Source organism: Stegodyphus dumicola, chromosome 2 (genome assembly GCF_044657685.1).
Source record: "Stegodyphus dumicola isolate Sdum_Otavi_A_Nest chromosome 2, ASM4465768v1".
Lineage (NCBI taxonomy): Eukaryota > Metazoa > Arthropoda > Arachnida > Araneae > Eresidae > Stegodyphus > Stegodyphus dumicola.
This window is the reverse complement of record NC_140769.1, coordinates 188,840,880-188,861,267: the sequence shown is the minus strand read 5'-3', so window position 1 is coordinate 188,861,267 and position 20,388 is coordinate 188,840,880. Positions and strand designations below refer to the sequence as shown.

The 20,388-nt window shown below is 32.2% G+C and overlaps 1 protein-coding gene across 1 annotated transcript in view; it reads right to left on the bottom strand.

Moving 5' to 3' along the window:
- Positions 1-20,388, bottom strand: part of DCTN4-p62 (dynactin subunit 4) — a 59,069-nt gene that overhangs the window by 5,668 nt on the left and 33,013 nt on the right. Inside the window, exons 11-13 of the mRNA XM_035365356.2 lie at positions 10,097-10,192; positions 9,904-10,001; positions 3,364-3,436 (exon numbers count right to left, since the gene is read on the bottom strand). Of these exons, the coding sequence (XP_035221247.2) occupies positions 3,364-3,436; positions 9,904-10,001; positions 10,097-10,192 (267 nt within the window). The remainder of the gene's footprint in view (positions 1-3,363; positions 3,437-9,903; positions 10,002-10,096; positions 10,193-20,388) is intronic.

The following is a 20,388-nucleotide window of genomic DNA, read 5'->3' as shown; positions in this document are numbered from 1 at the left end:
GAGAATTGTAAAAATTGCCAAAAGTACTTGTGAAAGAGTAGCCAAATTACTGCTGTTGAAGAGTAAGAGCTGAAATGAAAACAAGAATAAAGTAAGAAAATGATGCTGTCAATTAAATAAATTCAAATTAGACTACCATTAGGGAGTGTTTAATTTGAAATTATTCCCTTAAGTAACATCAAGTGTCACAAAAATTGCTTTTCTTGGTGTTCTATTCTGTGTAAATGTTTGAACAGATACTAAAAGTTTTGTTTAGAATTTTTTAGTATCTGAACATTTTTAAAAATGTTTTTCTTAACACTCCACCAAAAAGGAATTTAACATTAATTAGGAGATAGTATTAGTTTTTTAGACCTTTATGTATACAATTTAAGGTTCCTTACAAATGTAGGAGTACTGTTCTTGATTTTCAGACATTTAAATTTAATAAATAAATTTGCTTTTGATTATCAAACGGATGTAAAACTGATGTGTAAATTATTTAACTTCAAATCAAACACACCCCTGATGATACTCCAATTCAAATTTATTCACCTGACAGCATCTTTCTCTTATTTTATTAACTAATTTTGTTTTCCATTTAGCTCTTTCTTATTCTTTAATGACGAGAATTCAGCCACAGGTATTTTAATAATTTTTACAATTTTCACATGAATTTCCTATTTTAATTAATCTTTGTTTATTAAACAAAGCCTTCCTGGATAGTATTAATTTATTTTGTTTAATGTATATATGAATACATAATTTTATTTTTTGTTAAATTTAATTTTAATTAAATAAATTTATTTTTTTATTTTTTATTGAATTTTATTTTTTATATTTCTTTTATTTTATAATAAATTTATTTTAAATTAAAAATTAATAAAATGTCTTACACTAAATCATCTAAATGGTATCAGATTTACATGTTTTTATATGCTCTATCTAAATGTTTAAATAACCGGATTTCCTTTGTCTATCAATTGTACATATTGATTTCAAAAATAAAAAAGGCTCTTTTCGTATAAGGAGTGGAATGTATCCCCTCTCTTCATTTTATTTTGTTCTCTTTTCCAGAGTTTCCAAATTTTTTTAGCACCCCAACATAAAACTGTGATTATTAATTTTTTTTTAAACAGTTCATGATACCGTGATTAGCCATACATTTTATAATGAACTCGTGGTCTTTCTTCACACAATTCAGTATTATTTTTCATAATTTTTGCATTCTGATTACAGTTTCTGATTTTCTAGATAATTTCTTGATCCTGTTATCTTATTTAGTTATTAGAAACTCAATTTCAAAACTAGTATCATTATTATTAGAAGCATTTTGAAGGCGTGAAAATAATTCTGGATATTGCCTTCTAATTTTTGCTTATTTTTTTCTACCCAATTGGTTTTTAGGCTCCCAGAGAGAAAAATTTTCTTGCCATTGAGATTATGAGTATACATATATACTTACTTACCACCAGCTGAGTTGCTGTACCGCCTGTTATATGACTATCAGCATTTGTACTCAACTGGTGGAGCATTCTATTGTCTCTAGGCCTAGCCAAAAATCTTTAGAGAATATTAAAATTTAATTAAAAATCAAATAAATTTGTAGCTGAATTTTATAAAGTCGCTTCAGAAGATAGGTATTTGTGACCTGTGGTTATTAAAGAGACTCTGCCAAGACCTTTGACTGTGTGGAATTTTTTTTTTTTTTTTTTCAAGATTGCTTTTAGATTTTCGCAGTTCATTGCCTATATGAGTTTTAAGTTTGTTTCGTACTAGCTTACTCTTTTGGAGTTGTTTCAGCCATACCTAGGCATTTTCAGCTGAGTACAGCCAGAAATGTAGGTCTTTGGTGTTTTCACCCTCGAACATATAGTGAATGATGGTAGCTATTGAGCCACATATGCATGAGTCTGTATGGTGCAATCTGAAGTGAAACAGGCTGCGAAAGGGCCATATGCCGTCAGGAAATGTGTCATTGCTCTGCCTGTAGTGGTTAATTCCCTTGAGGGCACTGGAAGGAAATTAAATGTTCTCCTGCATGTTAGCACTTGTGTCCAGTTAGTTTTCCACATGGACATAACGTCCTGTTTCAGTCTTGATTTAAGATGTGATAACAGAATTGGCAGAGAGATGGCTGGGGTAAATTGTCCATTTGCACTGTCTTGCCAGTTGGTCGGCTGCTTCATTGCCCACTGTATCACACTGTCAGAAATTATAATGCTTTTTTCTTGTAGTTTGCTGGCAAATTTCACAGCTTCTCTAATGGCTAACAGTTCAGTTTAGAATACAGAATTTGCGCTGTTAAGCTTTGCCTGCCATGTTTTAAAGAGTAAATTAATTCTGTAGGCACAGTAGGCACTTCTGACACCCATTTTAGTTTTTGATCCGTCTGTACTGTTATTGCATTAAAATATACTTACCTAATTTACAGTAATTATTAATCAGTAACTGAAATAAAGTTGGACTTGTATATGGGTACCTACACCTTTATGAAAAATGTCAGATTGGCATAACAGTGCCGAAGATCAGTTCAAACGAGAAACTGATCTTCAGTTTATGCATGCTTCCTTATGCCAGTGCACTCATAAGCAAGTTTCTGTCTTTTCAAATATTGAATACAAAGAGTCTAAGTATAGATTGATGAATTATGGCTGAAATCTATCAACAGGTATAATTAAAGAAATAATGTAAAGAAACCAAATAATTCTGTACAAATGTATGCAGCATATTTTAGTAGAAATATTTTTTATTAATCACAATCGTTCTTCTATTAATGCTTACAGTAATGCTGCAAATGTTTACAATTTTCAGTCTTTATTACAAAAAACTCCTATTTTACATTATATCAGTTATATTGCTACTAAATATAACATAAAAAATTAAATTATTAAGAATGAATTTGTTGACACAAATGAATGCTCAGGCTAAATGGACGATGGATGGCATGGTCCATTGTCCATTCAGACTGAATATAAGAAAATGCAATATAATGGCCACTGAAAATTTGAAAAAGACCCCATTAAAGACATAATCTAATGTCAAAACTTCCGAGCACAAGCATTAGTCATGATTATATAAATACTGTAAAACTGATATGTATTGCCACCATTGGTGAAATATTAGGTAAGAACCTATGCTGCTCAATTCCTAAAAATTCTTTAATTTATACATACTTTAATGTAAAATAACTGAAATAAAGATAGCTATTCAAATTTTTCAATCACAGGACAGTAAAAACAGCATCCAATGTCATTAACAGAATTTATGATGCTTCATATATGAATTAGAATGCACAGTTAAATTTTGCATACTTTTTAAATTCAGAATGCTATGTAATTCATCATAACATAGGTTTAGTAAGAAAAAATGAATAGCACTTACTATAACATCTTTTGTAGAAGGAATGACAGAGAAAACAAAGCCCAATTTATTAGATTTGCGAAATGTTACAACACTGTAAAGAAATACATATTATTATTAAATTACATGATTAAATTTGTGCACTATGTATGTATTACAGACAAAAAGGCACATGAAAATATACCATTACATATTGCTAGCAAATATTTATCTCACCACAGTATATCCAGTTTAAAAAAACAATAAACAATCTTTACGAAACTTCATGTGCAATGCATATATAGCTTTACAAGGACAATAAATGTTCTTTTTTATTACAGTGATTTAACAAATTGCCTACACTTTGATGCAATTGTACATGCATCTGTTTCAATATATTATACAACAGCTTCTTGTTTGGACAACTGCCTAAAATTGTTATAAAAAAAGAATATATAATGATTTTATACAATAATAAATGAGAGCCAGTGTAATTCATAAAAGTATTTAATATTTCTAATGAGACATTTCATAATTTAAATCAATCAGATTAAAAAATAGGAAAAATATTCTTATGAACATTCTTAAAACATTTTAATGCTTTTAAATCCCCTAGTTTGTTATACTACAGCACACACATTAAATTTGAAGTATCTTACACTTTACTGAACAGCAGCACTATCACTTGGAAGATAAACTGAAACATTACATTTTGATGAACGGCAACAGCTCAGCATGTTGGTGACAAAAACGTTTTGTTTCGTGCAGTGTTGCCAGAGCTTACTTTTAAACTTTTGAGTTTGATAATCAAATTGTCATACAATTCAAATAAAATATGAAACAATTTCAAAACTTTGACTTCAAGGTGCACTTGCTTGAGTGGAGGATTACATGGCTTCAGTATCTGGTAGTTCTAGGTGCAATTGTCTGTAATGCGAGAAATGTGCAAACATATATAAATACCCATTCTTCCTTATTCAATAAAGGAGATTTTTTATGATTCAATATATTATTATTTTCAAGGTATTTTCCTAGGTAATAAACATACAGGCCATATGTTTGTATCAAATTTTCACAGATATACTTGCTGTGTATGCGTACTAAAATACAAGAATTTAGTTTTGAGGTTTCAATAAAATACCTGGATTATTACAATCAAAGTAAGTTGTTTGGGGAACATGAAAACTTTCTTCCTGAAAAACAACCTTCAATATTATTTATGTCTTGCAGTAAATATTTCTTAGATGTCTGCTGATTTTAAAGAAAGTCAAAGTTTAGTACATAGATTCATATACAGTCAAAAGTCATTAATTCGGACACCCATAATCTGGACCTCAAAGCTAAAATCTTTCTGCACAAGCGGCGCGTTGACGCTTGTGCATAGACATTTTATGCGTGCGCACAAGACATTTACGACTGCGCATATGCGTCTGCGCAAGCGCAGAATACGTTTTCGCGTGCACGTTTAATGTATAACAGACGGTATAAGCTAAAATTATCTAATTATCTATTTCAGTTAATGTTGATGATTGCGTTGTTCCTTAATCTTCGAATTGGATCCGGCTTATTATTTTTTGCAGACTGTAAGAGCAATTTTATAAAAGTAAGCTTGAACTTTTGATTATGTCAAATAGAATTTCCGATGCTGGAGCTCCCAAAGGATCTAGAAAACGAAAGTATGTTTCGATATCCATCAAACAAAAAACGAATTGCTACAAAAAATGGATAAAGGCATATCGTTTGTTTCTCTAACCATTCTGAAATCTGTTTATCAATTTCACACTGCTCTGCGGAGGGGGGGGGGGACAACATCGCGGCGCGCAATGAACTGGAAGTTGATCTGTCAGCACTATCGTTATCTTCAGGGCAGATGTTTTTATTTTATTCGGCTTATAATTCCTTACTAAATGTAGTATTTAATCTCGATGTACTCCGTCTTTGATATGATTTAAATCAAATTTCTCGTCATTATAAATATCACGAATACACATCAAATAGTTTTCTGGTTGCAATTTTCTAATTTCGGCTATGCGTAAGGTATGCTTTACGCATGCGCGCGTTGAAAGAAATGTTTAATAAAGTAAACAAATAAATATTAAGCTTCTTTTTTGGTAAATTTTGATACCCTTTAGATCATAATTGCTCATTATTTTATAAATTACGGTTTCATATTTTTAATTTTATAATTTCTGCATGCCATCTTACGAGATTTAAACTTATGATCTATAATCCGGAATCGCCGAAGTCCCGACGAGTCCGGATTAAAGACTTTTGACTGTACTAAACTTTGACTAAAAATCTTAAATTTCATGTTTAGGCTTTTGCAAAAATTAGCTTTTATGTCTGAAATAATCAGCCTTTCATCTAAAGTTTATTCTACTAAACTTACCGTACACACTATTTAGATGGAATTTTAAGACATTCAAGATTCTTATTTACTTTACAACTTTTTATCTTTCAGTTGTTAAACCTTGATTTTATTTTAATCCTATAAAAGAAACATTCTCGAGAGAAATTTCATCAAATTTTTAGCTAGCTTATTGGTTGCATTTTGCTGTATAATTATGACATAGAATATTTTTTATTTTTTAATTTGATAGTATCTATTTAAAGCATGCATGTCTGTAATTTTCCACATGCAAAACGTCTCTTAGTATCCTATGCACACAAAAGACACCATTCTGAATGAAGCTGGCAGTGAATAGTGTTCTGTTGGGCAATGGAAATGCTTAATTATATTAAGCAGTTTGCTATTACTTTCAAGGCTGAGTGGAGGTTGCCAGAATTGATGCAATATGTGTGGCCACACTGAGCAGTACAAAATCTACAGTTGGTCTTGCTTATTTGTTACCTGAATGCAAGAGATGTGATATCAGCACAAACTGATCTAGGATGATAGAAAATTTCATAAGCTGATGAGTCTGTTTATGAAATACTAAGAGAATGTACATGATAAACCCTCTAAGGCTTGTCATTTGTAATCACCAGTAATACTGTGTTTGCAGTAGACACCCATGATTCATGGAAACAAATGATTTACAATTTTGTGCAAGCTTTGCAATCAGTTTTTTTTTTTTTTTTTAATTATATCAGAAACCTTGGGCTACAATAAATTATAAAATTATATATTTAACAGGTTCCAAGGATGTCCACTCAGAAGATAAAAATATAGCAGTATTTTGATAGTTTTGATTTAATACCATAAGATGATGAACTCTTGAGTTACACTGCCTTGTGGATGATCCATCACTAACTTCTGAATTCAGTTCCAGCTGTCCTTGGAGTGGAAATATCAATATAAAAAGGAAATTCAGACAAACAATTTTAACGTCTGGGGTTGTAGAAATCGTGTTACAGCAGATACTGAGTTTTGCTGGTGAATTTTATGGAACAATAAAATTACTGCATGTAGTCTAATTTTGAGGAAATCTTGCTATACAATTTAGAACTGATGTGACATGCTATTTGCATAAGACTGTTTACAGTTTTGTTGCTTCATAACAATACAAAGCTCTGTACTGCTGCTGCAACATGAGTTTTAGTTCAACCTTTCGACTAGCAGTAACTCGAAAAATGACCAGACCACATACTGATAGACTAGCACATCTTCATGCATCTGAAAAGTTTGCTGGCAGCAGTTGTTTCCAAACAAATAATGAAATAAAATAGGAATATATATTCTCTGAGACAGCATACTTTTATGACACTTGTCTCAGACTACAACAAATGTTTAACAATTACAGAAACTACATGGAAAAGCACAGAAGCTACACTTATGCACAATTAGAAAAAAATGAAGTACCCAAAATGTTAAATAATTCAATTTTTTTATTATAAAATGGTATTTACTCAACCTAGTGTATGAATACACAATATTTATCTGAAGAAATAGTTATGCTCTTGTTTACATTACATGCAGATGCTCTGCAGTTGGCATCAGCACATTGTCAGCCCCAGTACACAAGAAAATTAGCTCTTCACAACCACATTTTAGGTAAATGACTCACACAATTAAAACTTATATCATAAATATATACAAGCCATCATTTCTAAATTGTAATGAAGTTCTTTTTATTGTGAATAATTAAATCTACAATAAACATCAGAAGTTTAAAAACATTTGTGCAGCAATATTATTATTATTTTTTTTAATAATTCTAAAGCAATTTCACTGACATTGTAAGATTAATAGCTAGATAGAGAAAGAAGTGATAATTTTTTAAAGATGGTTGATTTGGAAAAAAGACTTTTGCAAAATGTATTTTGATAAAAATATAATTTTATAATCAGGGTTGCCACTCAAAAAGGAGAATGAAATTCCCTGACTTTTCCAGGTTTTCCAGGTGTGTTTCAAGAAAATTCCAGTCTATCCGCATAATGTACGTTGGCTGTGCTAAGAGGTAAATTAATTATGGTATTACTTGTATTGTGTAGCAAATTCACTTAATTATTCAATAAATCCCAGAGGACATTTATTCTTAATTATTCTTGGTATACTTTGATAATTTTGTTTAGTTTTCCACTTAAGAAACTTAATAAAATTTAAGATATATACATTGGATAACAAATGTATGTTTTATTTAATTAATACTCATGATCATCACCAGTTCAATACGAGGCTAATCCGGTCGTTATAAATCACAACACAATGCTAAATAGTTAGGTTAGATTTTAGGTAAATTTAATTTGCGTGAGGTATGTTCTTAAAAGGCACCTTAACACTTGAAAACACAAATATAATTATAATAGTTTTTGTTTTCTCCACTGAAGATTGAGATTAGAATCTTCCCAATCTGGAATATGTTCTTAAAAGGCACCTTAACACTTGAAAACACAAATATAATTATAATAGTTTTTGTTTTCTCCACTGAAGATTGAGATCAGAATCTTCCCAATCTGGAATAAAATAAGGCTTTTTTTGCAGACATTCTGCAGCTAAACGAAAGAAAGAAATCTATTTTATATTAATTTCGCAGCATACATAAGGAAAAAATATGTGCATTAAATTTCGTGATGGTATGTCATCATACTGCTATAATTAATTTCAGGATTATGCCAGAGAAAATTTCCTGAAATTTGGAAATATTATTTACTAATAATAAATAAATTTAGAGGGAAGAAGCAATATTAAATTATATGAATAACATAAAAATAATTACTTAAAAATTGAATTATAATAATCAACGATATTTTAGCGAATATAGTTATATTACACGGCTAGCCTAGATGACTGATTACTATTTTTTTATTTTACTGCAAAATGGCAAGGTATTTATTAAGAAGAAGGAAAAAAAAAGGTTTAAAAAGATTTTGCGGTAAAATTCTAGTATACGGTAAGGCTTTGGCACGATTTTGAAAATTGTCGCCAAGACCAAATTGACCCGTTTACTGCGCATCATGTCGCCAAATCCCATTGTACCATACATGGAGATTATTCTAACCAAAGAACGTCTATGCAAAGAATCTCTAATTCTTTGGTCTATGTAAAGAAGAAAAGGTTCCATACAAGTAAAATGCTATTACGCCGCTAGAAAGCGGAGAGAAAATATGCCAAGGGATTTGGCGACGGAATTTCCCTCTCCGCGATGTGTACCGGAAATTGAGAAACGTGTTAAGAAGAAACGTTCTTTGACAAAAAGAAAGCTACGAAAATCCGTTTTTAAATTATTGCGAAAAATCCAAGAAGAAAGGTTTTATCAAAGGACATTTCTTCTTAGATTTTTCGCAATAATTTTAAAAACGGATTTTCGTAGTTCCCCCCCTGAAAATTACTTACCCATGAATTAATTTACTTGCGCCAAAAAATATTTTCTTTCCCCTTAGAGTTTAACCACTTGCGCTAAGTCTACACTTCACGGTTGCGGTGCCGTGTGCTACAATATAGCAAGCGGTAAAGTGTCTCATTTACGCCGCTCCGCATCTGCGAGTGCAATCCAGAGCTGTAACTCGAGAAATAAACAATCTCATTGTTAGGCGACGTGTGCACCACATTATTTTCATTTTTGCGATAAATGCTTATCGACGTGGTGTTCACGTCGCTCGCGGTTTGAGACAAAAGCATCTCGACATTTTCGAAGCATTTTCGAATTCCCTGACTTTTCCCGGTTCTCCAGGTAGCGTGGCAACCCTGTATAATGAAAATTTTAAGTAATTTTTTATAATAATTTTAATTACAAAACTTCAAGTCTTAAATTGAGCAACTAATAAAACCTAAATCTGATACCTGTGTCAGAGGTAAAAATAATATGTTTGTATTAAGAACTAAAGATGAATTTAATTTTTAATATGGGACATAGAAATTTATTTTATTTAGTATTTAACAAGATACTTTGGGAAATTAAAAGCATCCACACATATAGTATTCAAAATGATTTTGAATAGACATAGTAAGTAAATATTATTGTTAATCCAATTCTATTTATGCAGGAAAATAATTCAGAATTTAGTAAATTATACATCACATACTACAGGTATTTCATTTTCAATCATACAATAATTCCAACCAAATTATTATCAATGAGAAATCCAGAAAATACTTGATACTGAGTTTTCAGTGCTAGCAATACCAAGCTGTGCACTTACTTTGGATCATCTTTGAAATTTTGAGAATCATTTGTATCATCAAATTCTGCTGTATCATCTCTTGGAGCTAAAAGTAATTCAGAAGGTGGCAATTTGACCTAAAAGGCAGTGCTTTATTAATTTCATACTGGTTTAATAACAATACAGAACTACTATATTTAGATTTGTAATCTAATATTAAAATGCAATTTACTGTAGATAGATTTTCTGGCTGTGTCTCCAAGGGCTTGAAAGTGACATGAGATGGATGAGGAGTAGGATTCATCAAAACCATTTCTATTCTACAAACCTAAAATAAAAGTAATTCAAAGCCACATAAAAATGAACAACAGATTTTAAACTATGGTAATGATGTTTGTCTAGTAATACAGATAATTAATTTTTTTCCTAAATACAGTCAAAAGTCTTTAATCCGGAATGATCTATAATCCGGATCTCAAAGCTACAAACTTTCTGCGCATGGGTCAATGCATAATGTGTTAATGCATGCGCATAATACCTTTATGCATGCGCATAATACTACCAAAGGATCTAAAAAGCAAAAGCATGTTTCGATGTCCATCAAACAAAAAGTGGGATTGCTGCAAAAAATGGATAAAGGCATATCCTTTGATTCTCTAACCATTCTGAAATATGTTTATCAATTTCACGCTGCTCTCCGACTGGGAGGGGGGGGGGGACGCAGCGTGCAATAAACTGGAAGTTGATCTGTCAGCACTATCCTCATCTTCAAAGCAGATTTTTTATTTTATTCGGCTTATAATTCCTTACTAAATGTAGTATTTCATCTCGATGTACTCTGTCTTTGATATGATTTAAATCAAATTCCTCATCTTTATAAATATCACGAATACACATCAAATAGTTTTCTAGTTGCAATTTTCTAATTTAGACTATGTGTAATGTATGCTTTACACATGTGTGCATTGAAAGAAATGTTTAATAAAGTAAACAAATAAATATTAAGCTTTTTTTTTTTAAATTTTGATACCCTTTAGATCATAATTGCTCTTTATTTCATAAATTACGGTTTCATATTTTTAATTTTATAATTTCTGCATGCCATCTTACCAGATTTAAACTGATGATCTAAAATCCGGAAACGCCGTAGTCCCGACGAGTCCGGATTAAAGACTTTTGATTGTATATACAAGCCACAAACAATTTCTTAAACAAGTGCAGACAACTTAATTTAGTGCAATTCTGCGAGCGAAGTTGTCACAAAATAAATCTAACATATTTCGCTTCTTATTAGAAGTTTATACAGTTTTCAAATGTTTAAACATCTTGTGGGTGTAACTAGTCAAAGTAAAGTCCGACACTAAAAATGTACGCAGCAAGATTCATTATTTCCACTAAACGAGTTAATAAATATTAAAAACATTATTCATCAAAATTAAAAAGCTAATTTTACTGCAATGCAAATCCTAGTGATCATTTTTGAGAATTTATTATTATTATTATTATTTAGTGAATTTTATTAATTTATTCAAAAGACTTTTTAAAATTTTGCAAATATTAAATTTTATTATAAATATCAAATAAAATTATGGACATATTCTCTCTTAATAGCAAATTGATGAAATAGCAAAATTTGTCCTGACAATTATTTCCTAGTTCTGCATACACATTTACCTTTAATGAAACTAAACGTCTGCCTATATCAAACTGCTGTAGAAAATCAGATATGGCATTAAAAGAGTTGTTATTATTTCTTTTGAAAGAGGTAAAAACTAAAAATGTTAATTATAAATTAAATTTGGTACTTACATATTATCGCAACCAGGTTGGCGCGATTTGTAAGTTTGAGTAAAAAAGTATGAATAGAAACAAAATGTACATTTATTAATTACAGATAATTTTTAATACAGTTTTTTATATTATTTTGTTTTAAAATATAAAATAGCAATTAAACCCTTCCGGTTTCGAATTTGAATAAGTTGCAGAATTATTTTTTCGGCGGAAATCTTTTGGCTATTGCTTTTAGCACTGATTGAAAACTGTCTTCGCCATTAACAGCTTGAGCTTGGCGCCATATAAATTCGATACGGTAAAGTCTTTACACCAACAATAAATGAAGCGCACCGCTGTCACAAATAAAATTCGGCTACCTTCAAAACAATTTCCGGTTCCCACACCCAAATGTTGATTGCACTCTTCGACATTACATTTCCAGAAGATTTGCTTTCCAAAATACAGTTTCATTTTATGAGAATTTTTACAAGTACGTTTGTTCGGTATAATTCCATATCCCTGCAACAATTCAACAGCATCTTTTTCACTCGCAGGCATATCCCAAATACCCATAGTTAAAGTATTTCAGGGCATTCAATCTAACCAGTAAGAAAAATAATTTCTTTATGAAAAACTACCTATAACACGTAGGGTTGCCGTAAGTAGGGTCGCCAAATTTGGCGATTTATGCGATTTTTGGCCTGGTTGCGTTAATACGTAAGTACCTTAAATTTAATAGCCTTTTAAATATTCCACTGCATTAAAGAGTATGTTAAAATTTGTATTTCTCTATTTATAAATATACCTTTTGTCTAACATATATTTGTAAGCACATGGAATATATTTTTATCACCCTGTTTAACTTCAATAGGAATGCCACTTTAAAAGATAATATTTTTTGTAAGAAATGTCCTAGAAGTTGGAAAACAAACTCTGGTGAATTTTTTAGACAATACCACACTGAAATAGGACCAAAAAATTTAGTTTTAAGAATTCATTTACTTGATGATGTAACCCAAAATTGCAAACCACACTCGTATGATGTTGTACTTTAGTGGTAAAGCTGACGGTAACGTGGTTTACTTTTTGTAGTCGCGAGTTCAAACCTCATTCGCTTTTTCCACCCTTTCTGCAACTTTCTTAGCTTCGTGTTTCAATTTGATCTATATTTCTGCTTTATAATTTATTTTTATTTTTATATGCATTAAATTTAATGTTTTATTTCTGCTCATGTTTATTTAAATTTTCACCCCACAAAAATTTTGAAAATTATATAATACGAATTTAAAGTACATATATATATATAGATATATTTTCGTTTCACTTTTATGTGAATGTACAGACATGTGCTCAGACTTTGCTTCCAGCTGTAAACTTTCACTACCAATTAACATGAGACAGTATTAATACCCTAAACATTTTTTTTTTTAAAAACTTACTATAATAATTGGTTTTAAATTCAGTCCTCTCCAGCTGAAGCAGAGGAATTAATTAAATATTTCCATTTTCATTACCTAATGTGTGCATATATATATATATATATATATATATATATAAGCTTATTAAATAGAAAAAGCTTATTTTTATAACTTCTTCTATAAAAAGAGATATGAATTAAAAATTTTTTAATTAAAAATAATATTTTATGGATTACACATAAAATATAACTGCGCATAGTGCATTTTAAAACAAACGAGATTTCTAACAAATTATCCAGCTATGACCCTGAAGAAATTAAAAATGAAGAAATCGATGCTAAAATTTTATATATTACCTGCTTTCTCCCTAAATTTGGGCCATTTTAAAAAGATACAAGCTCACATGGCAGTAAATGGTATTACAAGCATAGCAAGTTTTGTGTAAATATTGTGAACCTTTTTTTACAGTTGCTCTGTATTTTAAAGTACCAACTATTTTTGGTTCTACTCTTATATGTACCCTAAGATCACCAAACGTGGCGATATGTGTTCTGTGCTGGTTTTTGGTATGATTTCATGCTATGGGATGGTTTGGTGGACGATGCTGTTTGTATGGCAACCCTTTTGACATTGAAACTTAACTCTTTTGCTGCAGTGGTTTAGTTGCTCGTTGGTTCATGTTGTGCATGTTTCGAATGTTGCAATGAGAGACGTAGTGGCAAGATTTCAGTCGCGTATTTTAGATTGTGTGCAAAGTATATTTAGTATTAAAAGGTACGATGTTGGAGTTGTTAACGTGTCTTTTATTCACGGGTGTATTTATGCGAATAAAAGTGCATTTATGGAATTTCTGTGGGAGTCAGGACTTTTAAAACGGAGTTTTGCATGTTCGAAATGCAGAGTTGATACGAGAACTCGGATGAAGGATGTTATTTCTGATAGACTTGAGTGGGTTTGCAGTCAAATGGTTGCTGGTAACGTATGTGGCTGTCATTAGAGTTTAAGATTTGAATCACAGTTTTCGTGTAGTAAGTTAACTTTGGAGGAAGTTTATATCGTTACTTTTGAAATTTTGAGTCACAGAAAGACATGTGATATAGCAAAATTGTGGCACTTTTGTTCACAGATGCTGTGTGCCTGGCAAAATTTTATTCATGTATGTGTTATGGTAAGTGCATTTTATTTTATTGTTTTTATTTTGTAGAATGTTATGTTCATTGTTTTTTTTACTATGAATTTCTGTTGTTATTTTAACTGTTTGTAATTTATTTTAGTTTATTTTGTCGATTTGTGCGCAATGCCTAGATTGTGCAATTCGTAGATGTTTTTTTAAGTTTAAACAGAATGCTGTGTACATGGTATTCTTTGAAAGTTATTGTTGTTATGTTAATTTATTGAAGCGAGGTGTGCATAGTTCGTAGATTCCTTCGCTGTCTAGAATGTGCAATTTGTATGATTAGTTTATGTTTTAATAAAAAATTATTAAATATGACTCATTATTTGAATACTCATTTTGTAGATATCTCAACTGATGGAATATTATAGAGTACTTGCTCAGCGAGACAAGTTGGAGAAAGAAAAGAAAAAAGGCAATCAGCGTTATGCATATGTGCACATTTCAGTAAGTATATTTAATAGTCAATATTTTAAATGGCAAAGAACAAAAAGAAACTAGAAGCAGTATTTATCATTCCCATGCCTTGACAAGTGTTGTCATTGCATGAAACACAAGAGCTTTAATTTATCTTTCATACATTATTGCTGTATATCATATCATAAGTTTATCTTTCAGACTTATTCCATGTTTGATTGATTAATAACCTGAACAAGTTTAAAATATTAAATTCATGTTTTAATAGTATAAATCTTTATTTTACTTTTTAATAACATACCTTATTGATATAAATTAAATGTTATTCCTATATATCTCATTGTTGTTATATAGAAAAAATTGCTGCTTTGTCGTAATGAAAATGAAAGATGTTTTTGTGCCTCCCCCCCCCGTGATGATATTTTGCACTTTTTAAATTAAATTTTCAATGTAAAAACTGTTTTATGGAAATTTGAAATTGGAATGAATGAATGTTCTATGTGCTGTATTTGATTATCATTATATAGCATTTATAATATTTATTTTTCATATTGGGGAAATTCATTACAGTGATACAGTCTTTACTATTTAGCCACTAGTATTAAATATTTAAGAAATCTAGACTGAATGTTTTTAGTTGTCAGTGCATATTAGTAGCACTGAGATGCTTTTACTTATACTAGTAATATATTTATATTACAGTTAGTAATATATTTATATTCCTAGTATAAGTTAGGGTTAGAGTTGACTTTAAGGTACCCCTTGTATTATCACGACGTTGTTGTTTCATTTATTTTTATTGTATCATTTAAGTTCTTGTATTATTTATGGTAACCTGAGGTGTTGGATGTTATGGAAACCCTATTATGACATAGGTATATGGTAACCTGAGGTGTTGGATGTTATGAAATTTTAAATCATGGGATGTTTTGCAAGGGCTTTTGTGGTGCGTGTTGCTTAGGAAGTACATTGCTTGTTTCATTGTTTAGACAGTACAATGGCTGAATGTAGTAGGATTAATTTGAAGTTTCTGTACAATTTGGAATGAAAGGAGAAAAGTGCATTAATTGACTAAAATTTACTTTTTAAATACTTTTGAAATTGGTGTGGTAAATGAAGGTTTACTTAGTAGTCACAGTCCAGAACTATGCAGTAAATTTTTTAGTCTTATTTTTGTGAATTTCTGTGGCGACGCCAATATACGGATTGTAGTTCAGATAATTTTAGGGTACAACTCTGATATACGCCCTAATTTCACCAAATGTGGCGATATGTGTTCTGTGCTGGTTTTTAGCGCAATTGCGCGTTCTATGGCAACCCTGTTGACGTTGAACAATCTTTCGCTGGAGCTCGCTGATTCCCGTCTGTGTCTGAGAAGATGGGAGGGAAATATAAAATGGTGGAAGTTGTTGTGTGGAAAGAGGGTCTTTGAGATTATTTTTAATGGCTGTGCATGATAGAAGTAGGGATTTGTGATTTTATTTATTTGTGAACCATAGCATGAATTTTCTGGAGTGTGTCTGGCTGTCATGTAAATACGATAGTGGTTACGTGGCGGCATGTTAGAGGCGGTATGAAATTGGTATTTCTGCTGCACGAAAAAGCATTAATTCATGGTAAGTGCATTTTATTTTATTCTTGTTCTTATTTTGTAGAATGTTATGTTCATTGGTTCTTTAGGTATGAATTTCAGTCGTTATTGTTGTTTTTGAAACAGAATGCTGTGTACATGGTATTATTTGAAATTTATTGTTATTATGTTATTTTATTAAAGCGAGGTGTGCGTAGTTTGTAGATTCATTCCTTGCCTAAATTGTGCAATTCGTAGATTTTTTTTAAAGTTTAAACAGAATGCTGTGTATATGGTACTCTTTGAAATTTACTGTTGTTATGTTAATTTATTAAAGCAAGGTGTGTGTAGTTCATAGATTCTTTTGCTGCCTAGATTGTGCAATTTGCAGATTTTTTTTAAGTTAAAACATATCACTGTGCAGATGGATTCTTGTCAAATATTTTTGGTTAGAAACTTTACATTTTGGTATCTAAATTTTTTTGTTTTTGCTTCGGATTTTTAGATTAAATTGTGTGTTTACAACGTGGTTTTTTCATGTGTGGAAACAGCATTTTTGGAGACATTTTAGGCTTAAAGTTCGAAATGTAGACAAAAAATTTAAATAGTAATGTGGCACCGTGAAGAAATTTTCCGACCCGAGGGGGCATATAAGAATAGTTCGCTATTTTTAAAATTGTTTGACTTTTTATTTTATTTTATTTATTTATTTATTTTTTAAATAACAGTACATTTTAGTTTTAATAATATATATATTATTTCATTAATATTTAAGGCTTCTAGAGACGCAAAGGAATTTTAAAAATTTACTTTTTTTATGCAATTAGTGATGTTCATAATATGCATTATAATCTTACTTATCTAAAAATTGCTAGCGTACCTTACTTTCGCAGTTCATAAGCAGAAATAAAAATTTCCAATAACATGGAATTTAGTAAACAAAACTTTTCTGCGTTTTACGTCAGGATCCATATCAAATTCAAAACAAACAATACTCGCTTAGGCGGGAAAACTTCAGATGTTAAGCATTGTAACTCTCGAACTAGTTGCTTGTAGGCAAAATATTATAGTGATATCTAGCTGCAGAAAATGAAAATAATGTATGGATACGTGGCAATGGAAATGCCGGTACGGATGCTGTAGGCGTGTCTTCAATTAATGCAACGCGTTCGTACACAGTAGCGGAAACTGGCCCTCAGACTGTTTCAAATGAGTTATCGGCAATTGGCGTCGAGAAGAATGAAAAAGATTTCCCATCTGCCCCAATTGCGCAACAGTCTGCGGAAGTGTTAGGTGCCATATTAACCGGCAAAAGTAAACAGTACGTAACTATGTACGGTAAAAGTAAAATTAAAAGAAATATTGGATTCTGGAAGCAGCTGCAATATACAGACTACCAATAAGTATTTGGACACCTATGCAAATGACAATATCTGCGGTCCTAAGGTACGTCACGGACTTCGCCGGTGTATATTGTGTCGAAAATAGCATCGGCTTTAGTGGCATGCAAGATGCCTCGCAGTTCGGAGCTCTCTGATTTCGAGAAAGGTATAATTATCGGGTATCACAAATGTGGCCGATCCTTAAGGGACATATCTAGTGATCTGAAGTACCCAAAATCGACAGTGGCCTATGTGATTAAGAAGTGGAAGGTGAGCGGTGATTGTCGGAATGTGCCCCGAGTCGGCAAGTGCTGTCCAGAGAAATTCGAAAGAACCGCACCCAACCGATGGCCCTCATCCACGAGGTGTTTCAACAGGCATCCGGGAGTATTGTTTTAATGAATACCATCCGTAAGGAAGCACATCTGCTTGGTTTTCATGGTCGTGCAGCTGCCCATAAGCCTTTGATCACAAAGTCCAACCGTGCTGCTCGGTTAATGTGGTGCAAAGCACATCGAAATTGGACTGTAGATCAGTGGAAACGGGTTCTTTGGAATGACAAAACAAGGTTCACCCTTTACCGTTCGGATGGCAGGGTCTGGGTCTGGCGTCTAGCTGGAGAACGTCTCCTGCCAGAATGCATTGTGTCAACAGTCAAGTTTGGCGGAAGTGGAATTATGGTCTGGGGGTGTTTCTTCTGGTATGGGCTGGGACCCTTGGTCCCCATTCATGGTAAGCTCAACTCCGACGCCTACTACACTATTTTGGATGACAATGGGCTTCCTATGTTGTGGCAGTTTTATGGGTTGGACCCCTGTTACTTTCAGGACAACAATGCCAGTTGTCATGTTTCGACGTTAACCAAGGCTTGGTATGGTGCCAATGGAGTTCATGGCACCATACCAATGGAGATCATGGCACCGAATGGACTGGCCTGCCCAGAGTCCAGACCTGAACCCTATCGAGAACCTCTGGGACGAGTTGCATCACCAAATTCAGGGGTGCACTACACGTGCAAAATCGGTGAAGGAACTTCTATGTCTTCTCCAAGCCGAGTGGAAGAAAATACCACTAGCTGTCATACAAAGACTTCTGGAAAGTATGCCCCGGAGGGTCCACGCTGTAATTACGTCTCGTGGAGGCTCTACCAACTATTGATTTTGAATAAAGTTAGTTTTTCTTTTCTATCACAGGTGTCCAAATACTTATAGGTAATCAGTGTATTAGCTACTGAAGCTGCTGATGCTCTGGAACTGAATAAGCAAAAAATAAATAAAACCATAATGGGAATAAGTGGAGGCGAATATTTTGTAAAAAACAAAACAACCGCAAAAGTCTCAAATGATGATGGTGATTGGTGTAGGACTTTATCCTTTTTTATTTTACCTCGCATTACGGGACTTCCGCCTACATATAAAATTGATATTTCTAAAATAGATTTCCCAAAGGAAACTAAACTAGCAAATCCTTCCTTTCATATGCCTAATAAAATTCATGTATTATTGGGGAGTGAATTATTTTTTTAATTGTTAAAAGCAGAAACATTCAGGTCACTTGATTGTTCACTGTTGTAACAAAATAGTGTGTTTGGTTATTTGGTGAAAGGTTTGATCAAAAATTCAAATTCTTATCATTTTTCTGGGTTAATTTCAGCAGATGATAATTTAGATAAGTCTTTCAAACAATTCTTCGAGTTAGAATGCTTTCCTGGTGATAACGCTAAAAATGTGATAAAACTTTTGAAAAGCAATTCTGTGAGAAGCATTTCATTTCTACACACAAGAGAATTGAAAATGGAAAATATATTGTAAGGTTACCAGTAATTGAAGATAAACTGCTGACATTGGGAGCGTTGAAGGAAATAGCAGAAAGGCGATTAAACTTACTTTGGAAGAAATTAGATAAAAATAAAACTCTGGCAACATTATATATAAGGCATTTATGAATATCTGTCCCTTGATCACATGGAAAGAATGAGAGTTCTGATATAGAATATTACATCCCCACCATGCCATTTTTCATCCGTCAGTAGTACGTCAACTCCCCTCCGCGTCATCTTTGATGCGTCTTCTAAATCAAGTAATGAGGTTTCTCTCAATTCTATATTGCTAAATGGAAGAACTGTACAACAAGAGTTATTTTCTATTGTAGCCAGATTTTGCACTCATAGGTACGCATTAAGTGCAGACATCAAGAAAATGTATCGCCAGATACTAGTGGATGGAGCTGATAGAGATTTACAATGGACATTGTGGAAGTCGATTCTCTTTGCTCCCGTGGAGACATACAGGTTGGAAACAGTAACTTATGGAACATCATGTGCTCCATTTTTAGCAACTAGAACACTGCGAGCATTAGCGGGGGATGAAAAAGTGAAATTTCCCCAGGCATCCGAAAGTACTAATCAACGACACATATGTTGATAACATTTTATCCGGATCTAATAACTTAGAACTTGCAAACTGAGTTACAAAACCTCTTACCTGCAGCAGCTATGGAGTTACATAAATGGGTTTCGAATAATCTAGACTTGTTAAATGACAGTAAAATCCAGGAATATATATTCTCGTCAGAACAACCTACAATTAAGACTCTTGGCTTATTATGGCAAACTTCATCACATTGCTTTAATTTTAAGGTATCTGAACAGTTGTCTAACAATTTTACAAAACGAGAAGCGCTTTCAACCATCACTCGACTCTTCGACCCATTGGGTCTTGTCGGTCCCATTATTACCAAGGCCAAAATATTTCTTCAGGAAACGTGGATGAAAAAACTCAATTGGGACGA